General features: G+C 43.9%; 2 protein-coding genes across 2 annotated transcripts in view; both read left to right on the forward strand.

The window, feature by feature from the left end:
* The first annotated feature begins 4,073 nt into the window (after positions 1 to 4,073).
* Positions 4,074 to 5,351, forward strand: LOC102876851 (zinc finger protein 135-like). Its single transcript, XM_006901787.1, has 2 exons — positions 4,074 to 4,710; positions 4,870 to 5,351. The coding sequence occupies exons 1-2, from the start codon at positions 4,074 to 4,076 to the stop codon at positions 5,349 to 5,351; spliced, it is 1,119 nt and encodes a 372-aa protein (XP_006901849.1).
* Positions 5,352 to 11,170: 5,819 nt separating this feature from the next.
* Positions 11,171 to 11,179, forward strand: part of LOC102877247 (melanoma antigen preferentially expressed in tumors-like) — a 39,053-nt gene continuing 39,044 nt past the window's right edge. Inside the window, exon 1 of the mRNA XM_006901788.1 lies at positions 11,171 to 11,176. Within this exon, the coding sequence (XP_006901850.1) occupies positions 11,171 to 11,176 (6 nt within the window). The remainder of the gene's footprint in view (positions 11,177 to 11,179) is intronic.

Here is an 11,179-nt window from a genome sequence, read left to right on the forward strand (position 1 = left end):
GCCCACATCCTCTCCGACATCTATTACTTGCTTCCCTGTTAAACTTTGCCACTCTTACTGGAGTGAGATGATACTTCAGTGTGGTTTTGATTTGCATTTCTCTTATTGCCAGTAATTTGGAACGTTTCTTCGTGCGTCTGTTTGCCATTTGAATATCATCCTCTGTGAAAGTTCTTTCCATCTCTTTTGCCCATTTTGTAATTAGGTTATCATTCTTTTTTGTGTGGAGGCCCAAGAGTAGCCCCTAAAGTTTGGTGATAAGACTCTTGTCTGAGATGATATTACCAAATGTTTGTTTCCAGTTTGTAGGTTTTCTTTTCACCCTGTTAGAAAAAGGTTTTGATGCACACATGGATTTAATCTTTAAAAGGTCTGATGCATCAATTTTATCCTCTTTAGATTGTGCATTTCTCTTTGTATTTGACAGTCTCTTTATACCTTGAACTAGCGCCTCTAAGCTTGATTCCAGTTTGACTCTTCAGAACGTTATGGGTTTGGCCTTTACTACCAGGTCTCTGACCCACCTTGAGTTGATTTTTGTGTATGGTGTGAGATGGGGGATCCTGTTTCAGCTTTCTGCAGGTGGAAGTCCAATTTTGCCAGGACCATTTGTTGAAGAGGTTTTCATTTTTGCATTTGATATCTTTGATTTCCTTGTCCAATATCAGTTGACCATAGATAGCTGGGTCTATTTCTGGGTTCTCAGTTCTGTTGCATTCGTTGTTGTGCATGTACCAGTACCATGCTGTTTTGGTTACCACTGCTGTATAGTAGGTTTTGAGGTCAGGGGAATGCTATGCCTCCAACCTCATTTTTGTTTCTCAGAAGTGTTTTGCTTATTCGAGGTCTCTGGTCTCTCCAACTAAATTTTATCAATTCCCTTTCAATCTCCTTGAAAAATGAATTTGATATTTGGATCAGGATTGCATAGACTGCTTTTGGTAGGATTATTATTTTCACCATATTGCATCTTCCTGTCCATGAAGTGTGAATGTTTTTCCATTTCTTTAGGTCTTTTATTGTGTCTTGCAGAAAAGCTCTGTAGTAAAAAAGGTGCCTTTTGTAGCAACTTGGCCAAAGTATTCCTACGTCAGATGGATCCTGGGTGAAAACAAAAAATAGCCAAAAGCATGCCTGCCTGTGTTCTGTTATGCAAAGACGTTGGACTTTATGGGTCAAACAATGGCTAATATTGAGAAGAATGGGAGTCCCTGAATATTTCATGGTGCTCATCCAAAATCTATACCTAGACCAATAGGCTGTGGTGCAAACCAGAGCAAGGGATTAATAGTTTAAAATTAAGAATGATGTGGGCAGTGTTTCGCTGTACCTGTTTAATCTACATTTTATTCCTTCATTGGTAAACACTGACTTGTTAACTTTACAGCAGTGTTTGAGCTGAGGAATGGGAACACATTGTGAAACAGCGGATGCCAGGCCCCCAGGTCTTTGGCATTCACATATCCTCGTGTTCCTATAAACAGAAAATTCTGTGCATTAAAGGGAGAAATCATTTCTCTTGTGATTGAAATCCTTGCCCTCTGTCCTGTTGACTCTTAGGGGAGTATTCCCTGTGGGGTTTCTGTTCGGGAGACAGATGGATGGTTTGAAACTGAGGAGAGAGTTTACAGGAAAGAAGGAATGGTCTGAAAGACACACTGCACAGAGGACATTGAATTTTCATCCATTTCTCAAAACAAAAGATCTGTTGGGCATAGCAAACATGTTGAGTTCCCTGCACTGACTGAGGTCACATTAGTAAACATCTCACACCTACTTTCATGGAAATTCTTTCTCTTTTTTTATATTACTGTGTCCTGTGTCTGTGGTGTTTGTGACTGGCTCTCTGAATGACCCTTGGGTCACCATGGTTCTCAATTCTCATGATGTTATTTGCTAGAAAATAGCTTTTTCACTATTTTTGCAAACAAGAGTGTTGAAGCCGGAGATGTGATAAAGCGTTTCTTCGTTAGAATCAGCCTCTTCCTCCCCCACCCCACGATGACTCTTGACATTGTTGTTCTAACTTCTGAAACTCCCCTTGGCCTATTGACTCAGTCTCCCAGACTCTTCATAAGGGACAGAAGCTGTCCAAGGAACGTTTGATGGTCCATTTCCTGAAGAATCCCTCCTGGTCCTCCATGTTAGGGGACCTCTGCAAATCTCCAAGCCGTTCAAATCAGCGTCAACACCAGCAGACACGTTCAAGGTGAGTGGAATCCAAGCAAGGAACCCTGCCTGAAAAGAAGGTTCTAAGGGCTGTTGTGTGCGTATATGTGTTTGTGTACATTTACCAGGGCTTCACACTGGCTCAGAATAGTTTATCCATTGCTCCTGGAAAGGAAGGCACTGTCTGCATTGCCAAGGATGCAAATCGGTTGCCTCTAAGCTCTTGACTCTGAAGGATTCTCCCAGTGTTGGATGGTTCTGAGAGGTTGGCCATGCATATTACTCAGGAGCTTGGAACGCTTGGGATCCGTGTGGGAGGTGGGATTACTTACAAGACTATAGAGAGCACCACCACGTTGAAAACCACAGGCCATCAGTATGTGTGTCCTGTTGGCGCTTGTTTCTGTCCAGTTGACTTAAGCTGCATCCTTAAACTATGTCCAACAGTTCAACACACGGCCACCCTCTCAATACCAGCTATGCAGACATTATTAGCCTGTTAGGATAACTGCGGGTAATGATAATGCATTTCAGTGTTATGTTGTTGTTATGTGCCGTCGAGTCGTTTGTGACTCATAGCGACCCTATGTACAACAGCCCTAAACCCCGCTCTATCCTGTGCCAGTCGCATTGCCTCTGACACACCCATCCCGATTACCCCAGTCACTGAATCAACCCACCTCATAGAGGGTCTTCCCCTCCTGCACCGTCCCTCCACCCTCCCAAGCATGATGTCCCTCTCCAAGGACCTGTCCCTCCTTACAACATGTCCAAAGTATGTCAGACAAAGCCCCAGAATCCTGCCTCCAACGAGTAACCTGGTTTAACCCTCTCCAGGATGAATCTGTTTGTTTTCTTGGCAGTCCAGGGTACATTCAGTACTCTTCTCCAGCACCACAGCTCAAAGGCATCAGTTCTCCTTCTATCCTCCCTAGTCATTGTCCAACTCTCTGATTCTTAACAAGTAATAGCAAAGGCCATGGCCTCTATCAGGTGCACCTTAGTCTCCAGAGAGACACCGTTGCTCTTCAGTACTTTAGAGAGGTCCCTAACAGCAGACTTTCCCATCGCAATATGTGTTTTGATTTTCTGGCTGCTGGTGTCAAGAGTGTTGAATGTGGAGCCGAACAAACGGAATCTGTGAACAATCTCAATCTCTTGGCCGTCCATCCTGATGCTACCAATTGGTCCAGTGGTGAGAATCTTTGTCTTCTTGACATTGAGTCCAGTCCATACTAAAGGCTGCAGTCCTTGACGCTCTGCAGCCAGTGCATGAGGTCCTCCTCCGTTTCGGCAAGCAGGGTTGTGTCATCTGCATAACACACATTAGGAATGTTTTTTATTTTTCACCCACCGTCCACTTTTCTAAACCTGATGTCCTTCTCTCGGGACTCATCGATTAAGCAACATGTTCAAAGAATGAGAGACAAAAATCTCACCAGCTTCCTTTCTCGAGAGTTGAGAGTATTACCACTTAGGCTCCTTGGGTTGGGTAAGGTAACAGAATTATTTCTGACCTGAGATTCCTTTTTTTTTCTTAATGCAGAAATCACACGGTAAACAAGCGCTGTGGAAATAATGAAGACAATCAGAGTGGAAATGTTTTCAGCCACACCCCACCTCTTCCCATGCTACACAGCAATTCCCTAGAAATAAAGATGCTTGAAGGCCATGAGTGTGGAAGAGCTGTGAAGGATCCCACTGCACATGGAACCAGATCCCACACCGAACGAGGAGAAGCACCCCATTGTTCTTCTTCCATAATCACGGCTAAAAGAGCGGTCAGTGGCAGGCGAGCCCGTGAACGCAAGACATGCCCCAACGACTTGCCTTCGGTCTCTGCTGGGAAGGACCCTGTGGTTGGGCTCCCTGGTGAGAAATGTGGACGTAACCAGAAGACACCCATGAGGAGTTCTAAGCATGAAGATCAAGGATCTGAGCCGACTTCTAATCAGCCGTCCCCCATCGTGTTGCATAAGCAAATTCCTGACCCAGAAAACCTTCATGAAGACAAGCTGTGCGAGGCAGCTTCTAGTGAGGCATCAGCCCTCAGTGGACGTGGTAGAGCTCCGAGGGCGGGGAGGCCCTACGAGTGCATAGAATGCAGGAAATCCTTCAGGTCCTCCGCGTCCCTCACCATACACCAGAGAACCCACAGCGGAGAGAGACCATACGTGTGTAAGGAATGCGGCAGAGGCTTTGTCTATTCTGCACGTTTAACCGCACATGCCTGTGCCCACGGTGAAAAGAACCCTTACAAGTGCGAGGTGTGTGGCAAAACCTTCGGGTCCTCCTCTTTCCTCGCTGCGCACAGGAGAGTCCACAGTGGAGAGAAGCCCTACACATGTCAGGACTGTGGGAAAAGCTTCAGTCAGTCCTCTCACCTCCGCACGCACAGCAGAATACACAGCGGACAGAGGCCCTACGCGTGCACCCTGTGCCCGAAAACCTTTGCGTACTCCACGTCCCTCAAGCAGCATTGCAGGACGCACAGTGGAGAGAGGCCCTACGCATGTAAGGAATGTGGGAAAACCTTCAGGAGTTACGCCCACGTCAGAAAGCATGCCAGATCGCACAGTGAGGAGATGCCGTACAAATGTCAGGAATGCGAGAAGGTTTTCCGCTATTCTTGTTCCCTTGAGAAGCATAAAAGATCACACAGCGGAGAGAAACCCTATAAATGTCGAGAGTGTGACAGAGGTTTCATCTGCTCCTCCTACCTCATCCTGCATCTGAGAACGCACAGCGGAGAGACGCCGTTCCAGTGTCAGGAATGTGGGAAGGTCTTCAGTCAGTCGTCCAACTTGAGAACACACATGCGGGTTCACAGTGGAGAGAAGCCCTATGCATGTGAGCAGTGTGGGAAGGCGTTCAGTCAGTCCACAGGCCTCATGAGGCATGCAAGAACTCATGACGGCGAGAAGCCTTACGAATGCCCCGAGTGTGGGAAAGGCTTCAGCATCTCTGCGTCCCTCAGGATCCACGCGAGAACTCACAGCGGGGAGAGGCCGTATGAGTGCACGGAGTGTGGGAAGACCTTCAGGTGTTCCTCGCATCTCAACACGCACAAGAGAATTCACACGGGAGAGAAGCCTTATGAGTGTCAGAAATGTGGGACAAGGTTTAGGTGTTCCTCACACCTTACTACACACAGAAGAACTCGCCATCAAGAGTCCCTGTGAGTATCAGGACCAAGCAACACCTTGCACCAGGCCACAAGACTCGCTTCACACCGGAGAACTTCCAGTGAAGCGAGCCCTTACACGTGTAAGAAATGTGAAAAGGCCTTCCCGTGTTCCGCACACCTCAGAAGGAAAGGATTCACAGTGCAAATAAGGACAGAAATGGGGACACACTTTTAGGTGGCCTTCACACCCTGTCATACAAAGAAGAACTCGATGTCATCAATCCTAAAGAAGTGGGGTTTTTTAAATAATTCCTTTTTTTTTTTTTTACCAATCTTAATATAATAATTCCTTTCTTTTTTTTTCATCTTTACTGGTACCAAACTTTCACACAACGGCCTTCAGTAAAATGTCCTTGACTGAGAAAGCAATCTTCATTAAAAGCTGGGCTCCCTCAGCTACCATGTGCCTTTGAGGAAGTGGCTGTGTCCTTTTTGTGGGACTGTGTCCTTTCTCACTCCAAGATGAATTGTTGACCTCTTAAAATGGCTATTAGACATAAGGATGAAATAGTGCAACAGTGAATGAATGGAAACCCAAAATCTCTGTAAATGTTCATTAACATTAATAAAATTTAATTAAAAAAATAAGAAATAAGGATGAAGTGAACCTTGAGTGTATTATGTTTTTCATATGTACCAGTGCTCTTTTCCATATAATTACACAGACTCATCATGTCTGTAAACTGTTGTTTTTCCATTTTTGAGACTTGTCCTTTGCTTATTTCCCTTATTTTACATTTCATCATTACTAAGTTTGCACAGGGTAAAAACTTTGAGGCAGGAATTAATCTGATTTTTCTTCATACTTCTATTAACTTTTGTATCTAGTGATACTTCTTTCCGCTGTTTCTCCTTTCTACAATATGTATTTCCAGTGGTTCTAATTATTGTGGCATTTAGAAAATGTAAGTTTTCATACTGTAAAAACTTTGAGGCAACAATTAATCTGATTTTTCTTAATACTTCTGTCTGTTCACTTTTGTATCTAGGCATATTTCTTTCCAGTGACTCTTTTATTTCTACAACATGTATTTCCAGTGGTTCTAATTATTGTAGCGTTTAGAAAATGAAACTTTCAGTTCCCTTCATTTTCCTCTGGGTTTATTAATTGAAGTTCTGGAGAAAATTTGTTTTCCTCCTTGACCCTGGAGGACATTCTGCCGAGTGAAATATCTCAGTCACAAAAAGAAAAATACTTCATAGTGCCACTGTCGTAGAACGGGACTGACATCAGGGTTGGGGGTAAGACTGAGAAAATCTGGATAAATAATGTATACTGCACTGAAACAGATGAGGGAGAGAACAGTTTTAAAAGCGATATATGATTGGGTATTATGGTTATGACAGGAGTCCAGAATGAAGGTTGCATAGTGGAGCTTTCTGGGGTGGGCCTGGGGGTGTATACCAATGAAGACATTTTACTTTTCAAAGAGAAGAGTGAACCAGGCGGGGCGGGTTGGGCAGGAAGATAAGTACAACAATCAATGAATGGAAATCCAAAATCTCTTTAAATGTTCTTTAAAAGTAATGACTAATTTTAAAAATGACCTGTTGGCTCTTTTAATAGCCCGTGAGATAGTCAGAGCTCTTCTCAAGCACCACAGCTCAACAACATCTATTCTAGTCCTCTCCTTATTCATTAAGCACTTTTCAGGGAAATTGCAAGTGACTAAAAATGTCCCAGCCTGGATCAGGTGTTACTTAGCCTTCAAACTGATGCCATTGTTGCTTAATACTTGGGAGAAATCACTGACAGTGAATTCTTCCAGCACCACACATTGTCTACACTCTTGTCTCCTGATACCAACAGTGAATTTGTATAGCAAATTGAAATTTATACCATTACCGTTTAGGAGGTTATAAGTTAAGGAACTTTCTCAGGAAGTTGGGTCCAACTAGACATGCGACACTCCTGGTGATTCTTTTAGTTCTGTTGAGGACCCCATCCCCCCAACAAGTTTATCTTTTTTTGAAATGAAAGGCCTTAATAGGGTACACTTTAAGGAAGTTTTCCTTTCATCAATCAGGGTGGTTATGGGAATAAAAGAGTCCTTCCACTCATATGACAGCTGTTTTATCTACAAAGGATTGAAATCACAGCCTTTTTAATCCCTTCCTTTGTATGGGAGAGCTAGACAGTGATGAAAGATGATAGAAAGATTGATGACTTTGAGTTGTGGTGTTGGAGAAGAGTACTGAATATTCCATGGCCTGCCAGGAAAATGAACAGTAACTCTTGGAGAAAATACAGCCAAAACGCTCCTTGGATGCAAGGATGGTGAAGCTTTCCCCCACATGTTATATGCCATTGAGTCATTTACACCTCATAGTGACCCTATGTACAACAGCTATGAGCTCTTTGTTCTCTTGAGCCAACTTTCATCATCTCCCAACACACCCATTCCCATGGCCTTAGTCACTGCGTCAGTCTATCTCACAAAGAGTCTTCCTTTCTTGTGCTGTCCCTGTACCCTTCCAAGCATGATGGCCCTCTCCAAAGACTGGTCCCTCTGTGCAACATGCCCAAAGTATGTGACATGCAGTTTCAAAATCGTTGCCTCCAAGGAGCAGCCTGGTTTCACTCTCCCAAGGACAAGCCTGTTCGTTCTTTTTTATTATTATTATTATTATTTTTGTGTGAGTGTACCGTCAAATCAGATCTGACTGGTACAGGAGGAGATTGTCCCTCCTTTCCCGGCAGAGCATCTGGTGGATTCGAACCGTGCGCCTCTGACCTGTTCTTTTAGCAGTCCATGTCAATACTCTTGTCCGGCACAACAACTCAGAGGCATCAGTTCTTCTATTATCTTTTGGGCATATTGTTAGGAGGGGCAAAACCTTGCAAAAGAACATCATGTCTTTGTTTTTGTTTTTTTAATTTTTTTTTTAATTATTATTTTTGTGTGAGTGTACCGTCAAATCAGCTGTGACTGGTACAGGAGGAGATTGTCCCTCCTTCCCCGGCAGAGCCTCTGGTGGATTCGAACCTTGCGCCTCTGGGATTGTAGTTGCAGCTTCTTGCCACTAGGCCACCAGAGCTCCCCAGAACATCATGTTTTGGACAATGAAGAGTCAGAGAAAGAGAAGACCCTCAACAAAATAGCTTAGCATAGTAACTTTAATAGTGGACTTGAGTATGTTGGTATGGTGGACACTGTCAGAATGGTTTAGGAATAGAGCACGATTAAAGATCTATTCTTCATAGGGTTGTGAGTTTTTATCCACTAGATAGTACCTAGCTACAATTATCCCTTCACTTCATTTTGTTACATAGCTTCACTCCATCAGTACCTGCATACCTTTTTGGAGGACACAACTCAATCATTGACACTTTTTTTACAAAGAAAAATATTCTCATAGACCAAAAAGTAAGTCTACATAAATGAACTACCTCAAAGGTAAAACCAAAAATCACAAAATAAAGGTACCAGACCCAAGCGTGAGCGAATCTTTTCAGGAAAACCAGACACATTTCTCTGAAGAGCTCCTACAGAGTGAAAAGAAATAGCAAGAAGGATTTCATTTCTGTCCCATTGTTCTTATTCATACTTCATCCTGTAGAACCGAGTCAAATGGCCCATATTCATGGCTGTAATGTTTATATAAGTCAACTGTCACCTCTTTGGCCTACAGAATAAGCTGGTGGATTCAACTCCTGTTTATGCTATAAAACTGGGTAAAACTACCCATAGTCTTCCAAGGCCAGCGTTTTGCAAGTTCAATCTTACGGAATTCCCAAGCTGGTGAAATCAGACAGCCTGTCTTTCTCTTGGAACACGTTAGACCTTAACTGTACACCACTAGAATTCCTTTTTCAATACTGAGACAAGAAAGATAACTGAACACTGTGTATGCCCAGTGGCCTACAACACATTGTACGTGAATGAAACATAGTGTTTGGAATGGTTGTCCACACCCAATCTAAAAAGAAAGGCAGACATAAACATATTTAGAGAGACACACTTCATTCACATTCTGCTCCCCTAACAGGACACTTTTGTGATTTCTTGACATACACACATTATGTATTTAACTCCAAAATAGGAAATTCACCACATGGAGTGCATGTCTTCAAGAGGAACTCGAGAAGAAACACATCTTAAACCAAAGAAAAGGACCCAAATGAACCTTTTTGTGTCTCCTCGTGTTTCAAGACTGGGTCTTCGGAATAGCTTCTTACACTTGTGAAAGTTGGAAAAGGAATAAGAATGATAGAAGAAGAAGAATTGAAGCCTTTGAGTTGTGATAGAAGAAGAATTGAGGCGTTTGAGTTGTGTTGGAGACAAGCATTGACTATGCAAAGGACAGAAAGATACATCCTGAGTCACCGCTTACAGCTCCAGCTGTTGAGATTCTCTGCAAACCGCGTGCGTAAGTCCACCTTGAAGAGACTGTAATGTAAGAGTCTGCTGACCAGGCCCCTGTGATTCAAGTCCAGGCCCCTGGTGATTCCCTGGCCTCAGGACTATGACTTTAACTATGACATTCAGGACCCACCAGCTTTTGTCAGTGAGATTTTTCTTAGAAGAGTTAGGGGTGCTTAGCCACATCCGTATGGGTGACGACCAAGACTCCGTTGAGGTGCACGTTGAAGTTGAACGTTCATTCCTCTTCTGATAAGAACTGTCAGTTTGCTGCACACTCGGTTTAGCACGAATGCAGCCGTGGTAGGGCCTTTTGATAGTGGCCTGATGGCAAAGGAGTTGCATTCCCAACCCCCAAAATAGGTGATTCTAATCCACTGACTCAACCAGAGACTGAGAGAGACAATGTTCTCTCTTGTGATTTACAGCCTCTGAAAGGCCCCTAGAGGGTCAGCTAGGGATTGATTTCAGACTGGTCGGCAGTGATCATGGCCAGCCTCTGACAGGCTCTGTCCCTTGACATGTCTTTCCTTTCCTCAAGCTCTGCTTCTCTACTCTCTCCCCACTCCCTCATTTCCATTCCTCCCAGTGTGCTGGTGTTTATTGTTGTTGTCCACACACCCTCTGGGGAGTTTTCAAAGGCAGTCAATCCCTAGTGGCTCATTGGCCCTTGCTTTTCCACAGCGCGTTGGGCGGGAGTATGCAAACGAAGCATACTATCTTCATGTATGGGATTGGCCAGTGCCTGCGTGTTTAATTTGAGCAGAAGCCAGGATCTTTCCTTTCAACCTGGAAGAAGGTGACTTGAGCATCTGTCCTTGGTGCCAGAGATTGGAGGATCCTTCAGAACAGAGACCTTCTCAGGACAGAGGGGACCTGGGGCTGCCGTGACCCAGCCATCACCGCAGGCGTGCTGGGGACCTGGCCTCAGAGAACTTGAGGCTGAAAAATTGCATCCTGTTGTCATAACTTTGAGTAAAGGTCTGTGAGGGCTGTGTGGGGAGGATAGGACGTAGCCATGAGGTTGGGGTTAGAGTTGGGAAAAGTGGGTACGGGAATGTGGGTGGGCCCTCAAGGGGCTTGATTGTATACTCTGAATATTTGCAAGGTGCACACTTCCCTCCTGTGGACACTTCTCTCCTGGAATTAGGAGAGATCCCAAAACATTATCCTTTCTATAATCTTCTCCCTCTATCTACATCACTTTGCATCCATAACTTCATTTTCTCAATTCTCTGCACCTTTCCCTCTTGTTTATATTCTGTCATTCTTCTTATCTTCATCCCATCTTCCCTCTTTTTATTTTAAACATTTTCTGCTCCATGAATCTCCCCCCCCCCATTCCCTACATGTAGAAGACATTTAGAAGGATATCTAAAAAAAAAAAAAAAGAAGGATATCTAGCTTTTCTCTACACCTTTGCCTTCCTAAACTTGTACACACAGGCAGAATGCAGGTA

The sequence above is a fragment of the Elephantulus edwardii genome, unplaced genomic scaffold (genome assembly GCF_000299155.1).
Source record: "Elephantulus edwardii isolate Elephantulus edwardi_28Jun2011 unplaced genomic scaffold, EleEdw1.0 scaffold00344, whole genome shotgun sequence".
Classification (NCBI taxonomy): Eukaryota; Metazoa; Chordata; class Mammalia; order Macroscelidea; family Macroscelididae; genus Elephantulus; species Elephantulus edwardii.

Excerpts from the sequence above, each read along its gene's own strand:
- LOC102876851 (XM_006901787.1), top strand. The coding sequence starts at position 4,074 with ATGAGGAGTTCTAAGCATGAAGATCAAGGATCTGAGCCGACTTCTAAT. Across the intron at positions 4,711-4,869 it reads ATGTGGGAAAACCTTCAGGA|GTTTCATCTGCTCCTCCTAC; the intron begins GTTACGCCCACG and ends AGTGTGACAGAG.